This window comes from Pelophylax lessonae (assembly GCF_965119305.1).
Source record: "Pelophylax lessonae genome assembly, chromosome: 13".
NCBI classification, from domain to species: domain Eukaryota; kingdom Metazoa; phylum Chordata; class Amphibia; order Anura; family Ranidae; genus Pelophylax; species Pelophylax lessonae.
The window spans coordinates 125784704-125811241 of record NC_138780.1 but is presented as its reverse complement, the minus strand read 5'-3'; the positions used below and the strand labels follow the sequence as shown (position 1 = coordinate 125811241).

The 26538-nt window shown below is 41.2% G+C and overlaps 1 protein-coding gene across 4 annotated transcripts in view; it reads left to right on the top strand.

Annotated features, from left to right (window-relative positions):
- The window catches only part of SLC8A3 (solute carrier family 8 member A3), a 523260-nt gene that overhangs the window by 384026 nt on the left and 112696 nt on the right, over window positions 1-26538 (top strand). For 2 of the 4 annotated variants that reach the window (XM_082242600.1, XM_082242598.1), the window contains exon 3: window positions 22448-22551. In XM_082242600.1, coding sequence (XP_082098726.1) covers window positions 22448-22551 — 104 coding nt within the window. Of the gene's footprint in view, window positions 1-5046; window positions 5154-22447; window positions 22552-26538 lie in introns of all 4 variants that reach the window. The other 2 variants (XM_082242599.1, XM_082242597.1) reach the window with 1 other exon arrangement.

Sequence of the window (26538 nt, the reverse complement as noted above, 5' to 3'; positions counted from 1 at the left end):
TTACTTATTAGCTTACGGGGTCAACATTTTCTGGTGAGTGCACATTTATGGGTGTGAGCCCCACTGGGGTCACAGAGGTGTATTGTAGTCCACCACTATTTGCACAAGATGTACAGTGAAAGATCACCTCAATTCAATAACAGTATATTGTTGGAACACTCTATAGAAATCTGGTTGTCCTTAAAGACTTTTGTTTTACACAGATAGGACACTGTATGCTTTTACTGACAAAATAACTTTTGTTTGTCATGAATCACAGGCAATTTGGACATTTTCAATTTTTCTTTTGTATGATTAATCACTTTTATGTGTCATATATTTGTATTTTATTTGTATATATTTTTTGGATAGCATTTTAGCGTGGCACTCTTTATAATCCTTTTTACTAATAATACTGACTACTTCTGTAGGGGTTGAATCAGGGTGGTGCCTAGCAGCTTTTTGGTTTGCTGTTTCTTGCAGTATAGCACAGGATTATAAATATATGTTCTTTTTAATGGTTAATATTTTTCAGTAAGAGGCTCGATGATTGATTTGCGCACATTTGGAGGTGCTCACTGTATAGAGTGTGTGGATATCACTTTGAAGTTATCAAGCTAAACATTCACTCTGATGAGGAATCACAAGATTGTATTAGTCTATTGATGGTGATTTTCACATCATTTGATGTAGTGAACTAAAGATCAGTCATCATTCACAGACTGGCTTGTGTACGGGCCATTAAAACTTAATGGGATTGATTTACTAAAACTGGGGAGTGCAAAGTCTGGTGCAGCTATGCAAAGAAACCAATCAGCTTCTAACTTCAGCTTGTTCAATTAAGCTTTAACAATAAAACCTGGAAGCTTATTGGTTTCTATACAGAGCCGCACCACATTTTGCCCTCTCCAGCTATAGTAAATCAACCCCAATGTGTTGTTTATCTTCTGCTTATTATATGAACTTTGATTTCATTGAATGCCGATTTGTAATTGCTCATAGATTGGCATATGGGCAATTAATACTTCTCACATTTTCAGTTTATTTTTTGGGGGGAATTTACATGGTTTTGCTTAATCACATTGTATGGGTTTAGTGCTACACTTTTTGCAGTTTTGTTTTCCCTTCTAAGATGTGGACACACTTAATAGACTGCACACAGACATTGAGGCTGGGTTCGCACTTATGTGAATTGGATGCGGGTTTCCCTGCTTTCAATTCGCATGACAGGAGAGTGTGCTCTCAATTGAGCTGGTTCACACATCTCCGGGTCGGCCGGGGAGCACACTGCAGAAGGGTCCAGTGCCTCTTTGGCTTTGTTTCAGGTTAGAAATCAGACAACTATTTGGACCTAATTCGGACCTAAAACGGTGAACAGGGACGCACCAGACCTCCTGCTGCGAGCCACCCCACAGATAGTGTAAACTCAGCCTTAATCATTACTTCTCCAGGAGCAAGAGAAAAGTTACTTAAGGTATCTTACCCACAGACTCCCTATGTCCTCACCAAATGGGAAGAGGAACTTAACAAACCTTCTGATTGAATAGAGTATTGATATTTACTCATAAAACCTCCCTATCATCAAGAGCCCATTTGGACCGTACTTGACCATATTTGTCACTTTGAAAGCAGCCCTCTTCCAGGCTTGCCTGTGTATCCACCACCTATATAATATTTTGTTAAAGTTTTTGGGACAACCCCTAGTTTCACATGTTATTCTATATAGTGGTAGATCCGAGTCAACCAGTTTTTTCCAATGGATCGCTATCAGATTGCTTGCATAAAAAAATATTAGGTAAAGAAAAGATTTTGTAGCCACCTTAATTTCTCCATCATCAGTTACTCCCAATAGGAATCTCTCTGGGCTACAAATAACGGGGAGTTCAGAGTTTTCTGCAAGATACTAATGTGAGACCATACGGCTCTTATCCTATCGCATGACCGCACCATATTGAGAAAAGCCCCTTTTGTGTTGCCACATTTGTGGCAGAGAGAGTTACTCCTTTTCCCCATCTTGAATAATCTTACAGGTGTATAATACGTTTGATTTAGAAATCTAATTTGAATAATTTTGTCCTTAGACAATATCTCTGTATCTAAATAAGTGTTGAGCACTTCCTTCTAGGACTCATCTGACAAATCTGGGAGGGTCGCAATCCATCTATCTCTAGTTAGTCGGTACTTATAATTCTCGGTTAAGGTTAGGAAGGTGTAATACCTGGATGTTAATTTGGAGTGATCTGAAAATAAAAGGAGCTGCTCTAGCCTAGAAGAACTCATAGTCGCCTCCCCCATCCCAAGTTGTTTTGCAGCCATATGTTTCAACTGAATATATTGAAATGACTGGGTCTGCAAATTCTGACTGCAATTCTCAGAGGAATATAAAAGTATTATCTCTGTAAAATTGATGAGCATATTTTATACTATATTGTGCACATTTATATCCAATCTCTACTTTATGGGACTCTCTCAAATTTGGATTAAACCACAGTGGGGCATTAGGTGACTGGGTCAGGGAGGTATCCTCCGCAACTTTAGAGGCCACAGTGAAGAAGTTCTAGGATGGTTGAAGCGTCCCCAATCCCTCTTGGAAAATGAACATTCTTTACACACACCTTGAAAACTGTATAAAGACGCTGCCTGGCAACAAGCAAAATATAAACATTTCTTATTGGGAAAAAGCCAGTCCCAGGGACATGGTGCTAAGGGAGATCTCCCTAGTGGGACAAAAAGAACAAATAAACTAGCCATGGATTTTTTTTTATTCATTTTCTATTGTATCCAAAACTGAAAAATTGTCTTTAGTTAGAGGTTTACATTTTTGCATATACTCAACTATACGCCTATACTCACCCAATTTAGCTTTGAAATACATTTGATGAGAGTCTTTAAATTCTAGGAGAGATAATAAAGAATTTATCTTGTCTTTCGTGGCTGGATTATGCTTTGGTCAGGATAATTATGGAATAAACTTAGGTGACCAGGTGTGTTTTTTTTTTTTAGCTTTCAAATATTTGCCACCTCGCTTCCCTTTCATTTCCACTTCTTACCAGTATATATCCTTCATTTTCCAAGTCTTTTCCCTTCTATTTTGATCTTCTTGTGCATGTAGTTGGCAAGTCAGATGTTGTGTTAAATACATCTCTAAGCTTTTCATATACAGTTAGGTCCATATATATTTGGACACGGCACACTTTTAGATTTTTCAGGTTTTTACCTAAACGTATTCAAGCTATAGTTATATAATGGATATGGGCTGAACATGCACACTCTCAGGTTTAATTTGAGGGTACGTACATCTAAATCAGAGGAAGGGTTTAGGAATTACAGCCTTTAAAAATAGACAGCCCCTGTTTTTAGGGGCCAAAAGTAATTGTAAAATTGAATCAAAAGCTGTTTAATTGCCAGGTGTGGGCTACCCATCAGGGAGATATCAGCAACATTAGGAGTGGCTGAATCAACAGTTTGGTACATTCTGAGGAAAAAAGAACGCACTGGTGATCTCGGCAACATGAAAAGGCCTGGACTGCCATGGAAGACAGCAGTGGTGGATGATTGCAGGGTCCTCTCTATGGTAAAGAAAAACTCATTCACAACATCCAGACAAGTGAAGGAAACTCTCCAAGAGGTGAGCATATCATTATCAGTCTACAATCAAGAGAAGACTTCATGAGAGCAAATAGACCGGGTTCACTACAAGATGCAAACCATTTATAAGCCTGTAGAATAGAAAAGCCAAATTAGACTTTGCCAAAAACATTTAAAAAAAGTCAGGCCAGTTCTGCAAAATAATTTTTTGGATAGATGAAACTAAGATTGATCTGTACCAGAATGACAGGAAGAAAAAATGTGGATAAGGCTTGGAACAGCTCATGATCCAAAGCACACAACGTCATCTGTAAAACATGGTGGAGGCAGTGTGATGGCATGGACATGCATGGCTTCCAGTGGCACTGAGTCATTGATGTTAATTTATGATGTGACAGAAGACAGAAACAGCCGGATAAATTCTGCATTGTTTAGAGATAGATGGTCAGCCCAGATTCAGCCAAATGCAGCAAAGTTGATTGGACGGCGCTTCACAGTACAGATGGACAATGATCCAAAACACACTGCAAAAGCAACCCAGGGGCTTTTGAAAGAAAAGATGTGAAAAAATTCACATTGGCCAAGTCAATCACCTGATCTCAACCCAACTGAGCATGCATTTCAATTGCTGAAGGTAAAACTAAAGACAGAAAGACCCACAAACAAATAACAGCTAAAGAGAGCTGCAGTTAGAGCCTGGCAAAGAATCAGAAAGGAGGAAACCCAGTTTGTGGTAATGTCCATGGGTTCCAGACTTCAAGCAGTCATTGCCAGTAAAGGATTCTCAACAAAATATTAAAAATGAACATTTTATTTATGATTATATTCATTTGTCCGATTACATTTGAGCCCCTGAAAAGGGGTGGGGGCTGTGTATAAAAATGGTTGCAGTTCCTAAAATTTGTTCTTGATATTTATGTTCAACACCTTGAATTAAAGCTGAAAGTCTGCACTTAAAATTCATTTGGATTGTTTCATTTTTATTTTATTCTGGTGGCATACAGAGCCAAAAGTATGACAATTGTGTCGGTGTCCAAATATATATGGACATAAGTGTACATCACATGATATGGCAATTATCTGGATTTGAAGATTTTACAGTGGCTAAGACTGTGGTGAAGTATTTGAGTTAATAAAGTACTTTTTTTTACGCCTCGTAAAAAGTAAAGCATTTGTTGGGCTATTTTGCAGTTATTTCCATTATTTATGTAGTTTTATTATCATGTTTTTTAAAGTATGGTTACAGGCCCAGATACAGTCATCAGCACCAAATGAATATAAATAATACATGCCAGTCTGCATCTGAATTAAAACCCCATGCAGTCTTTTTAACTGAAATAACCTTTCCTGCCTCTTTGCATTGCCTTCATTTTCCTATTACTATGTTAAAGACAAATTACTAATGGAGCATGGATTTTTCTTCTTTTCATTCTTTTCTTCTGCTTTTCTTTTTAAAACATATTGTTTTTCCATCCACAGCAAAACATTTCACATCAAAATAATTGATGACGAGGAGTATGAAAAAAACAAGACTTTCTACATTGAACTGAGGGCACCACACGTTGTGGACATGAGTGTGCAGAAAGGTGTAGTAGCAGCTTTGTCACACTAACAGCCTCTGTTCCTGACGTCTGCTACCTGTAACCTAGGGATAGGCCAGCAGCTCTTAGCACTCCATTTTTTGGTGATCTCCTCAGCAAACAGAGACAGGCTGCTGGTGTCATTCAGCAACAGGTTGAGTGCCAAAAGTTGCTTATCCCTGATTTAATCTCTGCTCTCCTCACCTCTTCCTTTATGCTTGTGCTGTGTCTAACAAATAACCTTTTTTATTTAACACTTACTGACTTCTAACAATGCTTTAGCCAAGTGTTTCCAAAACTTTGGTCAGTCATGTTTCACAATCCTGGTTAATATATAAAGCATTGAACTCAATATTGTGAAAACACAAATATGAATCAATATGATGATATCAAATTTATTAGGTGAAAAACGTGTATAAAGAAATCACACCAAATATATAAATAGTGTCCATAAAAGTCCATTCACAAGGGCTAAAAAGGAAAAATATTTGTGAAACAAGAAAGTCCAAAGGAAACAAATCGTCCACGATTCACTTGCTCCACCAGTGTCCCCACAATCACAAGTCGAAGTGCTTCTACCACCAGGTGACACCAAGTATTAAAGCCTCTTACCGAATCCTGTGGACCATCACATAGTGGTCAAATGCGCGTGTTACATCTCCTTATGAAGGGAAACTCCAAAGCGCCAAAAGTGATCCAGTCAGGGTTGGTTCATCAGCAGGATGAAAAATAAAAATGCCCATAGTGTAACCTATAAAAAACATTTATTCAAAAAATAACAAATTAAACTTTCAAAGGGAATCACACTAGGCAAATCCTTGGGCAATAGGTTTAAAAAACTTGCATATAGCAAAAAAAAAAAAACAGATACAATTGCACTCCCAAATAGTAGCAAGCTGTGTGGCTGCACAGGACTCTCCCGCCGGTCATGTGTGATAATGAAGCGTCGGAGCCATTTGTCAAGCTAATGCGTTGGCTTCAATGCCTTCTGAGTCACTGACCCGAAACAGGTATAAGGATAAGGAACGTTCACACTCATATACATCAAGCTTGTTACAGGTCTTTGACCCAATAGTAATAAAGCAAGAAGCAGCCAGGCAACATGTATTTTTAAAATTTTATTTTTTCGATGTAAAGCACACACTGTCCATCTACACCTATACAATACAGGGGTGTTTCCTGTCGTCTTGTGAATGATGAGCATGCATCTTCTTTTTGTTATTTTTCTCAGGGTGGTTTAAACCACCACTGTTAACCACTTTAGCCCCGGAAGGATTTGCCCCCTTTCTGACCAGGCCCTATTTTGCGATTTGGCACTGCGTTTCTTTAACGGACAATTGCATGGTCGTGTTAAGCTGTACCAAAACAAAATTTACGTCCTTTATTTCCCGCAAATAGAGCTTTCTTTTGGTGGATGTGCCTGTGCGATTTTTATTTTTTGTGCGCTATAAACAGAAAAAGAGCAACAATTTTGAAAAAAAAAACAATATTTTTCACATTCTGCTATAGGACATTCTCAAAAAAAGTTAAAAAAATCTAAATTTTTTAACATTTTAGGCCAATTTGCTTTCCGTTACATATTTTTGGTAAAAAAAAAAAAAATCGCAAAAAGCATATTTTGATTGGTTTGCGCAAAAGTTATTGTGTCAACTACGGGAAAGATTTATGTCATTTTTATTGTTTTGTGTTTTTTTTAACTAGTAATGGTGGCTATCTGCGATTTTTTGCGGGACTGAGACATTGCGGCGGACAGATCAGACCTCTAACATTTTTGACACTTTTGGGGGTACCAGTGATATTACTACAGTAATCAGTGCTAAATATATGTTACTGTATTAATGACACTGGCAGGGAAGGGGTTAATACTGGGGGTGATCAAGGGGTTAAATGTATGCCTAATGCTTACTGACTTGTGTGTGTGTGTGGGGGGGTCTGTGACAGGCACAGAGATCGCAGTTTCAGCATAGCTGAAACGGATGATCTGTCCCTGCCTGTCAGTGAGAAGATCCGCCTGCATTGTTTACATAAGCAGGCGGGTATTCTCTCCGTTTACCGGATGATTGTGGGAGGAAGGTGGCAATCGCTGCCCTTCCTCCCACGCGCGCCACCGAAATCCCTTTCCCTCCAGTCACGTAGTACTATGTGACTGGACCCAGGGGAGCCGCACTGCCATAGTAATATTACTGTAGGCAGTCGGCGAGTGGTTAAAGAAAGCCAGCATCATGACAGATATAACTAAAGTGTACACTGTGTCCCTTAAAGAGGTGCTGATAAACTCCAAGTGTCAAAAAGTGTCACAGACAGTTAAGAAACATAGTACATGTGGTGCTGTTCACACACCTTGGGAAACACTATTATGGTTATAATTTATATTTGCCTGTTTAGTGAACTAAAAAAGTATACATTTTTTGTTCACTTTTGAAGGGAAGTTCTAGTCTGCTTGAGGCCCCTTTGTACAGTAGCACAGGTTTTAGATTTTATTAGGTCAATTTCTGTAAATTTCACATGCATCATCATCTACTGGTTAACAAAGGGTTTTCTTGTATAAGGCATCCTCTAGAGGATTCCTTTTTTTGTTTAACCAAATAATGACTCCATTCCCTTATTTACACATTCTAAGTGGATGGGGAAATCCTCTACGTTGAGCCTTTCTGACAGAGAGGAGACTTCCCCACTTTTAGAATACACTAATCAGTACTTCCGGCAGTGCTGATCAAGAAGACATTTTCTAACCGGGTAGATGTATAAGAAGATCAACTTCTGTACAACCATGGTGCTCATACATGGATCCAAATGCAGCTAGTCCCTACTGAACCACCCACATTTGGATCTATGTATGGCTAGTTTAAGAGGTGGTAGGGGAGGAATTTTGTCTGTTACTTTTGGAGGAGACCTCAAGCAGACTTGAGATTTCCATCTCAGCCATAAATTCTCTTAAGCATCATACCAGTATCTTAGTATAAAATTGAAAAAGCCTTATAAGGACTGTTCGGCGTTCTCTGTCCAGCAATTACACAAGGTCAATGACCATTAATGATCTGGCTCAAAATGAAAGATAGAGAAGAATGTGTAATAGTCACTTGGAAATCCTATATATGCATTCAGCTTATCATCAAACCAAAAATAGATATTTCCATTTGAGTGAATGCTAATGGGATGAATCGTTCCCTTCTCTCCTGCATTTTAATATCCTTTTGGACTAAGAGGGCAATATTGCCATGAAGTGTTTCTACGAATGCCCCCATCATGGCCAGTAAGAAACCAAGTGCATATACCGTTATATAAAATTAACAAAAATATTTCAGAAACCAGACTGAGATCGCTTCATAAATAAATTAGGTTTTTTGGAGTGTTTTTGGAGTGTGAACCTCAGTTCACTGGGGGAAGGGTCTCCCAGGCACACAAAATAAACTTTGGTCAAATTGGGATGTTTGTGCAAATACCTTGTGTTGCATGCTATGCTGAGTGGCAGGTATTTGGTGTTTTTTTAAGGTTTGTGTGAATATCTCTCATCATAGTACAACAAAGCAAAGAATGAAAATGTGCATGAACTCATGAGATCCAATCAGATTCATTACATCTGCTAAGGTTAATTAGAACAAGGAAAGTTATTTACAATATTGATATCTAAGGTTCTTGCTTTTTGCGTTATCACGTGGAAGTCCTTTACCTCTCCTATGCCCTCAATGCTGCACTCCTCAATATTCAATACACCTTATAGTACTGCTTTGTGGGAGTGTAGGCCACATTTCTGAAAATGACCAATTGTAGGTTTCTTTGGCAACCTTCAGAATAGTGACTGTCAGGGTATAGGGGACCTGATATATAAAAAAATCAAATATAGTAATCCTACAAAAATCTTTGAGTACAGTAGATATAAGGGCAAAGCACATAGAGGTAGATTTATTGAAGGAACATAGGCTTTTCACTTTTCAAAAGACATTTGCTCCAGAACGTAGTGAATGTGGTAAAGTTTCACTTTGCAATGATAACCCAATTATGTGCATTTTTGCTTGCACATGATTGGACTATGGAAGTTAGCAGAGCTCACTAAACTTGGAGGCAAAGTACCTTACAAAGTCAACAACCTTTTTGCCTTTAGTAAATCAACCCCATTATGCACAGATACCAGTTTATAAAGCCAGGTATACCTTTTACATAGAAAAACCAAAGTGAAATGAAATCAAAAAAATGTGCTGCGCTTTGAAAATTTCAAAGATCTCTGAGAAAATTGCTGTGCCAAAACTCTAATCCAGATTTTATGTGTTAAAGAAATTATATATGCATAGAATTAAAAAAAATTAAAAAAAATAAAAACATAAAAAATACGTGCAAATAAATTAAAAAAGCAAAAAAACATTTAAATAAATATAGTGACTGAAATCATCACATAACATCCACAATTGGATAAAGTAATAATCCCATGTGCAAACAGAAAAAGTGGTTACCAAAACGTTCATGAATAAAGTGCAATGTGTTATACACCAGAAAAAAAGGCACAGCGACATCCAAATCCTGGATCTACAGTTATCATGGAAAGAATGTCCAACACCTAAAGGAGAGTATTCGGCTTAGCAGAACCTCTACTTCATGGATAGAGCCAGGCAGCGCTTGTGTAACAAACCTGGGGATAGATGAATCTCTCCCTTTGTTTTTAATCCATTTTGCAACCTGGATCACAACAGTTCTCGTGTAGCTGTCCTTCACCAGAGTCCTTGTCTTGCCGGTTATGTGCCACTTGGTAACGTGACACATGTTATCGAGTGGCACATAACCGGCAAGACAAGGACTCTAGTGAAGGACTGCTGGACAAGAGCTGTTCTGATCCAGGCTGCAGTGTGGTTGAACAACAGAGTGAGTGATCCATCTATCCCTGGGCTTAGTACATATGGAGCATAATTTTCCTTTCCATGAAAATGATGATCCAAATCTTCCAGTTACTAGCATTCATGCCTGTATTTCTGGAAGTCATTAAATAGAACTGTGGAATGAAATAAGGCAGATGCTACTCCAGACTTGTTTTGAAGGGGGGGGGGGGGGCAGGCTTTTATCCTGGCTTCTCCTCCCTTATTCGTGGTCCTGAAACAAGCATTCAGCCAATGACATTTAAAAAAGGCAGAATTCCCTTTCTGCATGCTTATCCCACGTTAGTAACTCATTAGTTAGTAGCTCAAGAGTCTACAGCTTTATAATGAAGTCAGCAATTGCCACTGCCTTATTTCTGCCTTAACAGGGATCCATATGTGCATAGCCTGTGCAGACTGGTAAATACTCCCATGGGGGTAATTTGCCATTACTAGTTTCCTTACCACAGTATAACATTGCCAGTCAGAAATACTGTGCATCTCCCCCTATTGTGTAATTACACGGCCTTTACAGTAGCTTTAAAATGTAATTTATCTGATATGGTTCATGTAGTCATTAGTACATTTCCTTTCTCATGCTGCTTCAAATATGCATAACTAAATGCATTTTTTTCAGATTTTAGAACCACTGTCATGTCTTCATTGCTGTCTGTGTCCCCATTAGGGGGATTCACTCTAGTTGTCTTGATTATCAAGATCACTGGGAATGAAAGTGAGGTCAAATCCAAAATTTGGATTGCCACCAGAACAGCAATGGAGGAGATAGGGTTATATGTTCCCATGGCAGCTGTCTAAAGGGAATAACCCTCACATTAAAAATCTATCTATTCATTTCCTGTCGGAAACAGGAAGTAAAGGGAAATTTCTCTGAATCCCTAATGAGAAACTGATGGTAAAAAAAACACTACAGGGGTTTTAACCCTTCCCTGCTCTATCTAAAACCAAAAAAAAAAAACCTTTGGCATAAGATATACTTTAACAATTATTTAAAGGACTCCACTTTTTACAAAATGGCTGTGGAACACCGCTCCAAAGAAATGTTAGAATGCTAACACTCCCAAAAGGACTTTCTCTAGTTTGTTCAATACCAGCTGTATGTTTGGCATGATATAGTGGAGCGGGAGAACAGATACATTACATTTTTCAGGTTGTCAGACACATGACTGCATATTTGATATTTTCCTATCACACATAAAGAAAGTCCAAATGGTAATTGGTTGTTTTTCAGCAATTTTAGCAGCTTTCTGTTTTTATTCATCATGCTTTTGCATTACACTGGAGTTCTTTAAAGTAAGTAGACCTATATTTGTACAACAAGAAACAAAATCAGAAAGAAAAAATTTTATAAGTATCCTAAAATGCTATCACCCTATTGTCTTCAGCATAGGTTACATGGTGTCCTGACCTGCTGCATTGTGGGTCAATGACATCAGCAGAGTCCTGTCCCAGAACCACCCTATATTGGGCATAAATCAACTTTAATACAGTAACATAAGGAGGAATTATGGGTAGTAATCCATATCATGCAGGTTTCAGTCTACTTTACTGATATTAGTAAAACATTAGAGGACAAGTATGGCTAAAGCTCTTTTTGCCATACTTCTCCTATGGGCCACAGGATTGCAGTTAGTTCTGCATTACTGTGACCCAGAATCACCCTGCTGTTGGTCCAGGCTCTGCAGGGATCCTAACAATAATGTAGAGGATCCCCCCAAATGCCTGACTCGCAACTGACTCCGCCTCTCAGCGTACCAATGAGAGCCTGAGCCAGCCACTCCCATACCCTCCAAAGTCTAGCACTCCAGTGAGCGCTGGAGGGACAGAGCAGAGGGGCGGCGACTGACAGTCACCACTCTGTACTCAGAGCAGACCAGAGAACAGAGTTATCAGTGGTCCTTGATCGCTCAGTTCTCGGTGTAGAGCAAGTAGGAGACAGCTGCCGGAACAAATCAATGCTGCAGCAATCTGCATGAGTATGTGTGTTTATTTATTTACAATCCCATACTTCTCTTTTAATACTTATTGGCTGCTTTGGGCCAGATCACTTTGCCTTACAAATGAACACCACCTGAATTAGTGCAGAAATCAAGTTTTACACATCTTGCAGGTAAGCAGAATCAAATTAATTTTAATTTTAAAGAGTGATCTGCAGCCAGTACAAGTCTTGTGTCTTCTCTTAGTACATCTTCCATGAAAAAGAAAATAGTCTGTATACATGTGTACCTTGCAAGATAAATGTAATTTTGGATAAACCTGCTATTTTATTACGTACATCCCTCAAACACTGTTTTGGATAAGTATTGTAATCTCTCATCTGCATCTGAAATCACATTTTGACAAAGCACAGATGTCAGGTTACTATGGTGCTGAGGTATTTCTGTCTCTTGGCAGGTAGGGGTACAGCTGTGAGTCACTGCCTTCTAAACAAACACAACACAATAATATTGCTTGAGTAGGCAATGCCATGATTGACAGCTGAGCCTCTCCAGGGATCTTTCCCCATTAACATTAAAAATAGTCTGCAAGTCCTTGGCAACAGGTGCAAGAGAATTATGGACAGAGAATTGTTAGTAAATGCCTTCATCAATCTCTTTATGGTCTTCGAGTTGATATATGTCGACAATTAGAGGAGTGTTAATTTTCAGCAAGTGGTTTATAGTTTAGTTGTTGTCATTGAGCTGAGTTACATCCTTGAAGGAAAGGACAGATGGGCGTCTCTGTTGCTTCTACATTATTTAGTAGAAGACATCTGTAGTGGCCTCAGTTTTAGTCCTAATTTTTAGGGGGGTCGTTTTTTGTTTTGTTTTTTTTATATAATTCTATCCCAACTGTGAAGGCTCCAAAGAAGAATGACATTTTGATGTGGTTGTAGATCAGTTTTGCACATTTTGGAAGCAGAAGTTTGGTGGTATTTGCTCTGTAAACCTTTTTTTTTGGCTCTCTGAACAGAATTCTACTGCTGGTCAATATCCTGTCATCTAAACCAGTGTTTGACCAACCCATTCTCAACGCCAATCTGTTCCCAAGAAGAGGAATTAGCATCTCAGTGTTGTTTAGTTACCTATGTGGATTTCCAAAAGCACAATTTGGTGGGAGAACTTGGGTTTCAGAATTCTGCATTTTACCTTTATCTAGATCAGGGTTTCTCAACAAGGGTTCCGTGGAACCCTAGGGTTCCTCCTGATGATGCTAGGGGTTCCTTGAGCAATGGGCAATTTCTGCCCCTCAGATAAGTTTCCAATAAAACCATTCTTCCCACTGACTGTCACACTGTGTCATGAGTTGTAGATTTTTAATTTTTAGCGGGTGTTCCCTGAGACCAGAAATTTATTTCAAGGGTTCCTCTGTGTTGGAATGGTTGAGAAAGGCTGATCTAGATGAAGAAACAAGGATACGGAGTTGTGACTTTTTCATCCTGCAACATCACCAGCTGCTGATCGGACAGTATTAAGACTTAAAGTGGTTAATAGAAGGTTCTGACAGGAACAAAAAAACAGAAGACTCCGTGATGTAGACAGTGATGATGCTTAGAACTCATGGACTATAAATGAGGAATAAGGGCTCTAAATGTAGACATAAGTATAAGGTTAGTGAGGCGTGGCTGGAGACTTGGGCGCAGTGATTACCACACTGGTATTTCTGGACAGGAAACAATAAGGATCAGACACAGATTCCTGTAAAGCAATTTAAGCAAGTATCAGCAGATCGTTCATTGGATAGTGTAGTGTTCATAATTAGGATTTCGTCTTAGGTTAAGGTTAATTTTATGAATTAGAGGTTAGGTCAGCCGTCATTAAATGGCGGCCCGCGGTCCAGGAGCGGCCCGCACGATGCTTCCGCCTGGACCCGTCAGGCCGCCACTGTAAATAGTCATTGGTTTGCTGGGACCGCGGGTGTCCCAGCAACCAGTGACATTCCGTGTGTACGCCCCGCCCCCTGCTGCATTCTTCATCTCCCTGCCTGTCGCCCGTGTTGAGGGGGGGGCGGGTTGGGAGCGTCAACTCTTCTTTTATCCCAGTGACACTGTGACAGGATTAAATCATTCCACCTGTGTCTCCGCCGGCCGGCGCGCCCATACGAGTCTAGCCCCGGAATTTTCCACATCTTCTGTCAGCGTCTGTGCCCGCCTCCCGGCCTGCCCACCTCCTGTAAGGCTTTAGTATTGAATTGCCCGTGTCTTGTCCAGGCATTTCCCTCGGCTTCTATCCCCGCTGGCTGACCCGCCCACTCACTAGCTGGCCCGCCCACCCAGCACCTGTGACACTTTTCTAGCCTTTGTTCTTCAGGTCTGATAGGAGGTGGGCGGGCCGGGAGGCGGGGACAAAAGCAGACAGAAGATGCAGAAAATGCCGGGGCTAGACTCGTGCATATCTAAAAATGCTGAATCCTTACAGGTGGTGGATGGGCTGGCCAGAGGGGACAGAAGCTGACTGAAGATGCCTTGCCTAAACCCAGAAAACACAGAGCAGTACAGGTACAGTGTCATTATGTACTGCTGTTTTCCACTAAGCACCATGTTTCCTGTAGCCAACTATTAGGGCTCGTTTACACGTGTGGTTGGGGGCAGTAAAACATGCAGCTGAGCATCATTTTTACCCCCCCCATTGCTCCTCTTTAAAGGAGAAGGTTAGCCAAAGCTATTTCAGCTATACTTCTCCTGGGGTTCACAGGAGTGCATTTAGTCACGCACTCCTGTGACCCATTTTCAGGCGACAGTGGGTTAAAGACATATCGCATGACCGGAGAGGGAAAGACATAGCAGCCGCCTTCATTCCCAGTGGGTGCCACTCTGAGACTGAGGTGTGAACTGTACACATGGGGGGGGGTGGGAATTGAGGGCGCAGTTTGCCATCTTTGATGGGTGACCCTTTCCTGGCACTACGCATTATGCACCTACATCTTGGGGGGCGCAGTTTGGCGTCTTCACCCTGGGCGCTAGACGCACTGCCTGACTCACACTCAGCCTAGCTGCGAGCTGGGGCGTGACATCACATGCACGCCCGCCCCACCCCCTGATGTTCGCGGCTCCTGGCTCTGACATTTTCTGCTCCCAAAGGTATGTGGGGCACATTTTTTTAGGGGGTTGTTTATTTTTATAAAATGCAGACTGATGGGCATATTTTGTTAAGGGGCACACAGATGGGCACATTTGGGCCCATTAGAGTGCCCCATAAAATAAAATATGCCCATTAGAGTGCCCCCTAACATAAAATGTGCCCATCAGCTTGTGCCTTATTTTATGTTGTTAAGGGTCATGCTGATGGGCAAATTTTATGTTAAGGGGAACTCTAATGGGCATATTTTATGTTAAGGGGCACTCTAATGGGCATATTTAATGTTAAGAGCAACGCTGATGGACACGTTTTTGTTTTGCCCATCAACGTGCCCCTTAACATAAAATGTGCCCATCAGAGTGCCCCCTAACATAAAATATGCCCATCAGAATGACCCCTAACATAAAATGTACCCATCAGAGTGCCTCCTAACATACATCAGTGTTCCCCTTATTTTATTACGCTGATGGGCAAATTTTATGCTAAGGGGGTCACTCTGATGGGCACATTTTATGTTAGGGGGAACTCTGATGGGAACATTTTATGTTAGGGGGCACTCTGATGGGCACATTTTATGTTAGGGGGCACGCTGATGGGCACTTTTTATGCTAAGGGTCACGCTGATGGGCACATTTTGTGTTAGGGGGCACTCTGATGGGCACATTTTACACATTTTATGTTAGGGGTCACTCTGATGGGCACATTTTATGTTAAGGGGCACTCTAATGGGCATATTTTATGTTAAGAGCAACGCTGATTGACACGTTTTGTTTTGCCCATCAGCGTGCCCCCTAACAAAATGTGCCCATCAGAGTGCCCCCTAACATAAAATGTGCCCATCAAAGTGCCCCCTAACATAAAATGTGCCCATCAAGCGTGCCCCTTATTTTATGTTAAGGGTCACGCTGATGGACACATTTTATGTTAAGGGGCACTCAAATGGGCATATTTTATGTTAAGAGCAACGCTGATGGACAGGTTTTGTTTTGCCCATCTTTCTGAGTCATAGCACAGACTTCAGATTCGGACCCCGGCCCAAAGAAAATTTTAGCGACCGGACCTCCTTGAATTTTAATTCATTACCCCTGGGTTAGGTCATATATTATAAGTTAATTTTAGGTATTATGTTTCAAGCAGGGGGCGTAACTATGATTCATGGGGCAAAATTTTGATGGGACCCCCTGGCTAACTTTCTCTGTGGCAGCTTGCAGTGTTAACTGTGATAATACAGTTTCACATTAAATATGCCTAATTTAAGGACAGGCAGCAGGAGAGCTGTCAGCACATGCAACATACTACAAGGGACCAGTGCTTTGGATAACCATTCTATTTGTAGTGGCAGCAATAATACTAATCGCCATAATGATATCCCCCTGTCCTATAAGGTTTGGGCTAAGTAGAAATGCTGGGATTGTTGATTGCATTAGGCAAACAGAGATAATTTCAATTTTTAGTAGAAGTTCAGTACATCCTCACTGCTAAGACAGCTAAGCAAATGCTTCTTACTGCACTATAGGGGATCTGTGACTAGCGATGAACCTAAGTTCTGAATTCAGTCCCTTTATACTGGAAATTTCACAGTTTAGTTTCCCTTTCAGTCTTCCTAATGCACCCTACTTCACATATACACCATAGGCCCCAGAGCAGCCATGTGGACTGCTATGGCTATTGTTATGCCACTCGCTTAAAGTAGAACTTCACTCTCTCAATCAACATTGACTATTCTGAATCTTTATGCTGCTAGCATTAGTAAATACATAGAAAAATACATCATATTTACTTGTTCAAAACTGTTCTTTGCATTTCTTTAGTTACTTCCTGGTTTCCATGCCAAGGCAAATGATGTCATACATCCCAGGACTGGGATTCAAGGGGGGGTTCTCAGCTAAGCACACCCTCCTGCTTGCATGCCTTACCTAACGGCATATGGTTTCCAGGAAGTAAATTCTACATGAATCATCTGCCCTTACTCAAGCAGGCCACAGCCAAAAATGGTAGGGTGTTTTTCAAAGTGATTTCTCAGCAAAATAAAGCATGGAGACATAGATGGATGGGCGAGTTTGCTTTGCATATTAAAAATAAATAAATAGCACTTTTGGTTTGTGGTGCTCATATAAAGCACAGTTCTGCTTTAAGGAACCTGTCAGAACAGAAATCTGGGAATCACCATTTCTGAGTTGTTTTTGAAAGCTTGTTGGCTAGTTTTGATCTTTCCTTTGCAGTTTGGTAAATCAGTGACCTGGCTTACACTATATTGTCAAAAGTATTGGCATGTCTGCCTTTAAACTTTAATGGCATCCCAGTATTAGTCCGTAGGGTTAAAAAATTAGTTGACCCACCTTTTGCAGCTATAACCGCTTTAACTCTTCTGGGAAGGCTGTCCACATAATTTAGAAGGGTGTCTAAGGGAATGTTTAACCATTCTTTCCGAAGCGCATTTGTGAGGTCAGGCAATGTTGTTGGATTAGAAGGCCTGGCTCCCAGGTGTTCTATCGGGTTGAGGTTGGTACTCTGTGCAGGCCAGTCAAGTTCCTCCACCCTAAACTCACTCATCCGTGTCTTTATGAACCTTGCTTTGTGCACTGGTGCGCAGTCATGTTGGAACAGGAAGGGACCATCCCCAAACTGTTCCCACAAAGTTGGGAGCAGGAAATTGTCCAAAATGTCTTGGTATGCTGATGCCTTAAGAGTTCCCTTCACTGGAACTCCATAATACCTGAAAAACAACCCAACACCATAATCTCCCCTCCACCAAATGATTTGGGTTAGTGAACAAAGCAAGGTCCATAAAGACATGGATTAACAAATTTGGGGTGGAGGAACTTGACTGACCTCAACCCGATAAAACACCTTTGGGATGAATTAGAGCAGGGACGTGAGCCAGGCCTTCTATTCAACATCAGTGCCTGGCCTTACAAATGCGCTTCTGGAAGAATGGTCAAACATTTCTATAGACATACTCCTAAACCTTGTGGACAGCCTTCCCAGACAAGTTGAAGCTGTTATAGCTGCAAAAGGTGGGCCAACTAAATTTTGAACCCTATGGACTAAGACTGGGATGCCATTAAAGTTTATGTGCGTGTAAAGGCAGGTGTCCCAATACTTTTGACAATATAGTGTATGTACTTGCTTGTTCTGGGTCTGTGAGTCACTGAAAAGTAGAAAATGTAGTGGAATGACACGCTTCAGACATGCACCTTCAAACACAAGTCAGCAATGGTAAAGGTAACACAGTGTGGGCAGAAAAAAAGATTAGGTTACTAGACTAGAGTATAAAAAGTATCTCAAAATCAGCTAAAAAACATTTCAGTGGTCAGAAATAAAGAACAAACTGAAGAGTAGGGACAAATCTAGGAAAACAGTAGCAAGAGAGAGCAGGAGGCACAAACAATAACAAGAGCTGGTTTTGTATACACCATGCTCATGGCAAAATTTAAGGTATATCCAAAGCCAGACCTTTTGTGGATGCAGTAGGGAATGGTAAAAACCCCCCGTTGTTTTTTTTTTTTTTTTTCTTTTCTTTTTTTAATCTGTTCCCATTGGGGAGATTTTACTTTTGGTTCTGTTCCAGTGACATAAGGGAGGATTCCTTATGAGATACAGGAACAAGGTATCCCTCTGGAAGATTTCCCCTCACCTCCTGTTCTAATGACAACTGTACCATTTTAGATTTTCCATCACCTACTGTAATGGACCAATGGATGTTGTTAACTAGTAGAAAAAGCATGAGTGGATCTCACTAGGAGGGCCAACAACAATCAAAACTTCAGGAAGCAGAGGGAAAGTCGTAGGACACTGGATCTTTGATATTTGAAAAAAAAAAAAAAAATTAAAGCAATTTTACTTTTGCAAGTAATAAAAATAACACAGAGATTGTACAGCATGCACTCTAAATAGTCTGCTTCTATCTTCCCAGTGCCACCCTTTGCTCCTACCCTGACTGAAACACCTTAAAAAATAAAATATTTCTCTATGCCTGAAATTATGCAACACTTGGTGCCTGAGCAGCCAATCAGCACAGGGATTTTAAGGGGCTTCTTAGCAAATTGGTACAGAAGGTATTGTAATTCCTGGAAAGGGAGAAACAGACTCTTATGGTGTGTATTGTAATTTTTTGTATGTTATACTTCTAATTTGCTAATTTCTAATACCATAAACACTATGCACGTTGCCAACCTGTAATGTAAAAAAAAATTTCTATTGAGTACAAAATAGAGTGGTGATTGATTGTCCACCTTTTTGGGCAAGGTACGCTATTTATTTCTTGGCTGTAGTAAAAATGTCTTTATTATTGGCTGTTAAAAGCAGTACTTACTCAGATAACCCCTTCGTGAATATTTACAATTGCCCAACGTAGTTTGATGCAGGAAATAATGTAGCCAAACCAGTACCATTTCAGGCAGGGAGGAGTTGATCAGTGATCAGCTGTATTGCATGCAGTACCTGAGCCCTTCTACACCTCAAGGTACGCCCCAGAGGTTCACAAACCTCTTTTTGAAAACCACTGAACTAAAGCACATTCTTTAATCAAATAAATCATATTTATGTTACTTTTAGGAAAACAAAAAGTTCTGCATGATTTTTATGCTACAGACATCATTTATGATACTTCTTTTTTTTTACTATTTATGGCAGCTTATTTAGTAAAGCTACAAGAGGCAATACTGTTCTCACTTGCCCAGAGCAACCACATTTCAGCTGTCATCAGCTAGAACAATGAAACATGATTGCTGTTGGTTACTGTAATTTGCACATTTCTCTTTGCATTATTGCAGAGAGGCCAGTTTTTATTGAATGTCTTCATTTCCAATATATCTGTACTGTTTGCGTTTTTAAAAATATAGGTCAGACTATTTTGTCTCAGGCTAAATTTTACATAAATGATTGCAGCTGCCCTTGATTAACAGTATAAAAAGCCTTGTTTTTATTGATTGTAATACTTTCATGACTGTTGCTAATGACCTAATGTAATTAGATGATTTTTCCATCTATTGCCCTCCCATTCATACAAAGAAAAAAAGCAATATATTATTAAAACACATTGTAGTGTGTTATCTTTGAGTTCTGTCAGTAAGTTGCAACTGCAATGCGACTTTGGGGAAATGTCCTGTTCTACTTTGGTGCGATGCAGAGTGATGATGTGGTACAAAGACTTCACTAGAAATGCATCAAAATCAACTCTACATGCGTTGTCCAATGCATTTTGTATGCGATTTGTGCTGGTTGTCAGGAATTGGCACCTGCCAGCATCCTAACAACCAGTGACTCATAGCTGCTGTCAGCAGCAGGGATGAGTCATCAGTTGTTAAGGAGCTGGCACCTGCTGGCGTCCCAACAACGATGAGTTATCCCTACTGTTAGTGGGGGATTCCCTGCTGACAACTGAATGTAAGGAGAGGAGCCAACATATAAAAAAGCCATGCAAGTGACATCACATAACGTGTTCCGGAACTGTGCCCTATGTTGTCATAGGGGGGAGGGTCACCCAGTCACAGCAGGGATGAGTCACAATACACAAAACATATCAAAATTGCATCAAGTCGCGCTGCAGCTGCACTAGACAACTGCATTGAAAATCGGGTCAAAGTTGCATTGCACCAGTGTAAACCTGGCCTTAATGTTACCTGGCTACTTTTGTTTAGTTGTTGTTAACACTGGGTGTTGTTGGAACCCCAGGCCAAATTGCTAAAAAATATAAATGATATACATATATGCAAACTTATTTAACTGACAAAATGAGGTGATTTTGTCATACTGCACCACCTGAGGAGTGACACCGCTTACTTACCCTATTACAGTTAAGGGAAATAAGTATGTCAACCACCTGCATCCCAGCCTGTTAATTGTACAGCAAGCTGAGGCCATGCAAGTGCCCTCTCCTTCTGTAAGCATGCTCCCTTTTATTTAGACTGCCAGCTCTTTTCAAATCAATAAAGCCTAATTGGGTGAACTGCTGGCCATCACTGTCTGAGTGCTGTAGTAGGGTATTGCAGGATGTTTGAGATTCTTATGCTAAATGTATTTAACAATTAAATTTTTTGGAGGATACATGGCTACATTTCGTTTCTCAGTTTATCTGGTCTTCCTTTGGAGTCTCTGTAAGAATATTTGGCTATAGTTGTGTTCAGGAGGTATCGTGTGCCACTGATACCACTGTGAGGACTACAGTGCCCAGGAACCTCTGATGGTGGTTCTGATGCATCTGCCCGGTTAAGTTATTATTGCAGCACTCTATCAAAGCTTTAAAGTAGCAATGAACTAAAAGCAGGAATTCTGCCACCATTTTGTGGCATTATTCTGCTGACCTCTGCACAGTTACTAGCTATTGATGTCATGGCATGATGGACATCAAAAGGCAGCTGAAGAAAACCAGACAAAAGCAAAGCTGTTGGCAATTATGGGAGCTGCCATTGCTGACTGGTGATTCGAAAGTGCATACTCTGGGGCTGAACTTAACATTGTTTCACGTCTCAGTAATGGGCCATACACACTATAAGATTTTCTGAAGACTTTTTCCTTTAAACTTACCAAAACCATATAATATGAGGTCAAACCTAAACACTTTCAATTTGTATGCAATCTGGCAGGCCCTTGCACTACATAGAAAAGGTAAATCTGAAGGAAATCTAACCACAAACGTTGGATAGTGTGTATCCAGCTTAAGTAAGGGACCTGGAACAATCATACAAGGATCAGATGACCTCTAATATATACATGCAGGTCAATAACTTACGTGGTGAGTAAAGAATAAGATGGTGTTGCGCTTTTAAAAATGAACAAGGTATTCTGTACTGTAATAGCTGTAAAAGAAAAGTTCAAATAACAATATACGAAAAGACACATTCGATCATGAAGCCCATTGTTCTTGTGATTAGGGGAGTCTACTGTGGATTCCTCCTGTGGCTTGGGGTTCAAATGGTACCTTCCAAAATGTACTGATTTTAATGTAAATGTCAAAGGATAATATTTTTCTGCATAGAAGATACTGCTGTGAATGTACATGTCAAAGGAGTATTCATTTTGAGACTGCATTTCAAATACTGCCCTTCCTGGTACACCTGGTCTTCTTATCGTAGCTTTTTTGAAATTCCTGCATTGACTCTCGTGTCCAGACTAGAAGTGGCAGCTAGTAAAGCGAGTACCTAGTCCCTTCCCTACTCAATAGAGTATCTCCTAAGACAAACTCTTCACTATATTTCCTGACAAACCACCTTGCCCGAACCTGAGAAATTAAACCAGCCAATCATTCTCCTTTACCGTCTAGCTTAACTCTGAAAGAAATACGGTTTTTGTTCATGTTTGAGGATATGCCCACATAATGTAATGTTTGTGATATGTCACTGTAACTCTGTACACCACTGTACCTCTTATGTTCCCACAGGAAAACGATAAGGGTAAAAATAATAGATGAGGAGGAGTACGAAAGGCAAGAAAGTTTCTACATTGCTCTTGGTGAACCGAAATGGATGAAACGCGGAATATCAGGTGTGAGCTAATAACTACCCCCTTTCCTGGCTAAAAACAAATTAAACCAATAACATTTTTTCCCCCGTTTTGTTCTTATTTTTTGTTCAACAACCTTTTTTTCTCCCTTCCTGTGTATTCCCGCTCTCACCATTTTTCGGTCATCTACACCTTGGCTCATTTCGTACCTTCTCACTTTCTTTTGCATTCATTTTTTTAATCCAATTAATTTATGCAGATCCCTTTCTGTTCATCTTGGCTTTATCCATTTACTGCACAATAAATTACACAAATGAGAAGATATGGTGCATGGCTTATATACGTTATGTAGTTGCTTTATGTGCTCTGTGCCCAGTTTACATTTTACCCCAATGGCCATTAGCTTCTATTATGGATCATTTGTGTCTGACATTTTGTGACTTTCGTACAATAATATTTATATCCTCTTGGATACTGTTGTATTTGTAAAGTTTAGATAATAAGGCTGATTTATTAAAAGTATGGAATGTTAACTTAATACATTGAGTGAAGATTGAATTCAATTATGTGAAAACCAAAACCTGTTTATATTTACCTGCACATGATTGAGTTTTCAAAGTGATTACAGGTACAATTCATTAGGTAAAGATTCTCAACTCCATAAATCAACCTCACTGTTTAAAAGGGTGTGCCCATCCATCAGAGTATTTCCCTTGGTAAAATATGGTAGTATCAGAAAACAAGTCTTTATTTGATAACAGTAACAGTCATAAATGTCCACTCTTCTAAGGTAACAATTTTAATATGCTTCAGTTAAAATCATGTGCTGTGACTTGTCATAGGAATTGAAAGGTCACTGCATGATTTTTAGATACAGCCATGGTGCTCACCACAATATAGATACATCCAGACCTACACTGATCAGCCATAACTTAGTGATCAGTAGGTCCCCTTTTGCCACCAAAACAGCTCTGACCCAATAAGGCATGGAAACCACTAGTTCTCTGAAGGTATGCTGTGGTATCTGGTACTAAGCTGTCAGTGGCAGATCCTCTAATTCCCATAAGGTGTGAGTTGGGGCCTCCATAGATCAGACTTGTTTTTACAGCACATTCCACAGATGCTCTTTCGGATTGAGATTTGGAGAGGCCAAGTTAACACCTCAAACTTGTTGCTCAAACTTGTGTTCCTCAAACCAACCTTGAACCATTTTTGTAGTATGGCAGAGCACATATCAGGAAAAAGGCCACTGCCATTGGGCAATAAAGTTTCCATGAAGGGGTGTAATTGGTCAGGATTACTGTTTAGGTAGGTGGTATGTGTCAAAGTTGCATCTACATGAATGACCGGACCCTAGGTTTCCTTGCAGAACATTGCCCAAAGCATCACACTGCCTCTGCCAGCTTGCCTTCTTCCCATAGTGCATCCTAGTGCCATTACTTTCCTAAGTAAGGGATGCACACACAGCCAGCCATCCACATGATCTAAAAGAAAACATCATTCATCAGACCAGGCCACATTCTTCCATTGCTTCTTGGTCTATTTCTGATGCTGTGCACATTTTTAGAGAAAAGGACACGGGTCAGTATGAGCACTCTGACATGTCTGTGGCTATGCAGCTCCATACACAACAATCTGTGATGCACTGTGTGTTCCGACACCTTTCTATCAGAACCAACATTCATTTGTTCAATAATTTGAGCTACAGTAGACTGAAGAAAGCCGTATACTTACAGAAGCCCACAAACAGTGTGGGCCACGGTTCCGTTACATTGGTAGCAGTGGTGGGATGCTTCCTGCAGTCTGGGACATCCAAACCTCCACCGGGATTCAAGGTCCGGATAGCAGGAAAGGAGAGGTACAGATACTAGCCACCATGGAAGAGGAATTCGGAAGGAGGTTGCGAGAGATGCAGATACAGCACAGGGGACCAGTGTCAGAGCAGGTCCTGCTAGGATGGCATGATTCTGTGCGCTTGGATCTCTGGAAGGAAATGCTAGCCCGTGAGCAGCGACACCAGGGAAAAAGCCTCCCTCCATCCAGAAAAGGTACTGGTCGTGGTATGGATTGTGGGAGCTGTTTTTGGGAGATACACCGATCAAGGAGTTAAGCAGGCTGGTCTGGGCATAAATGCGGTAGGAAGAGAGCTATAGAGCCCTCTGGTGACATGTATCCCAAACATGCCCTTGGATAGCCCAATTGAAGGCTTTGGCTATGGCTGCCAGGGACTGTTGTACGAGAAGCTGTCAGGGGACTCTAACTTTAGGAGCGATTTGGAGTGGCGGTTAGAGGAAATTATGGATTACAGAGAAAGGCTTCTGAACATCTTGGAAGTTCTCTGGGCACTGGAAGATATGGAGTTTCTGGCCGTTCAGGAATGGGAGCTGGAGATCGCCTACAGATGGCTGCTAAACTCTGCTCAGCGCTAGGGCTGGGCTCCCCTTGCCTGGGAATATCCAGAAGTACCAGGAGACTGTCCAGAAATTCTGGCTGAAGAGTGGGCAATGTGGCACAGTAATAGTGTGCTTTGCTAACATGCAGCCACGGTTTGGGATGCGGAGGTCTTATGGCGGATGCAGCAAGTGTTGACTCACCTTGATGAACCTGTTTCTGCACAGGACGAGCTTGGATGGAGGAATGCATCTTTTCAGCAGCTGGATAAAGGTAAGGGAGATGAAGCAGCCAGCTCATCTTCCCAGCTGCAGTTTAAAAGGTATGGGAGAAGAGGAAGCCATCTTCATTCCCCAACCACGGATCACAGATTTAATTGACTTTTCATCTGAGGATATTATGGATAAAAAGTCACCTGCCAAAGTATTGGCACTGAGCCCAAGGACCACCAGCCCGTGCCCTGGACTTTCAGCAATTCCAGAGACTGGGGATTTATTAGATTTTTCTGCTGAGGAACAACCCATTGAGCCTACAGCAGAAGAGTGGGCATCCAGGCCTAGTGCTGCTGACCTCTGCCTGAAAAACTTGGTGACCCAGCAAGATGTGTGCAAGGCCACTGACTTTTCAGTTTACTTCCCTGCAGAACAGCTGGCATGAGGGCCTAACATCACTGCCCAACACCAACAGCAGCTTCAGCCTCCCTGGGAGAAGAGGCAGCTGACCTTCCTAATACACCATTGACAGGGACATGGGATTTCCTGCCAGAAGCATCTGTGAAGGTAGAAGAAACTTCTCCAGCTGAAGCGCTGACAACTGGACAGAAGAACCAAGATCTCTGCCCCACACCTGTGGCAGTTTTGGAGGCCCAGGATGAGAAGAGAGAGGAGGTTGTTGTTCTCCCTCCCCAGGCAGGATCTGTGCATCTGGGAGACAATACCAGAGAAAGGTTGTCCCAACAGCCAGATGAGGGTAAGGAAGATGGAGCAGCTGACTCCCCTTCCCAGCAGCAGAAGGTGCCCCAGAATGATGACACCAACCAGCAGAAGAGCTGGCAAAAAAGCAGAGTTCTGCTGGCCTCTGCCCTCAACTAACAAAAGATGGAGTTCCTGTGGTAGTGGATAAGACTGCGGTCTTCACCTTTATATCCCAGGGATGCTGGGCAGTCGCCCCAGGTCCCCAACAGCATGAGGGTCCTGAAAGGACTCCAGGGAGAAGGGCCGGTCCACGCTTCTCCCCCGCAGCGGGTATGTTCTACGAGAGAGGCAGAGGTTGGCTGAGTGAGTAATGCTCTGTTCGGTACAATTTGTTTGGGGTACTGTGTGGATACAGACATTAGGAGACTGGAATTACAGACTACCTTCAAAGTCAACCCATTTGGGGTCTCCTTGTGAAAGGGGAGAGATGTGACGGGGGTCACTTTCTTTGGGGGGCCAGTGGAACACAGATTACCCTAGAGAGGTTGGGAAATTCCCCTCTCAGCCCCCTAGGCCCCGCTTATGTGTAAGTTACCCTGTGTCTATTAGGGACACAGGATGACCAAGAAGCCCAGTCTGTCCTGCCAAAACCAGACTTCCACAGACTGATCTGCTATTAGAGCTCCATGCGCCCTGCTGGGACAAACTTACAAACTATGTGGAA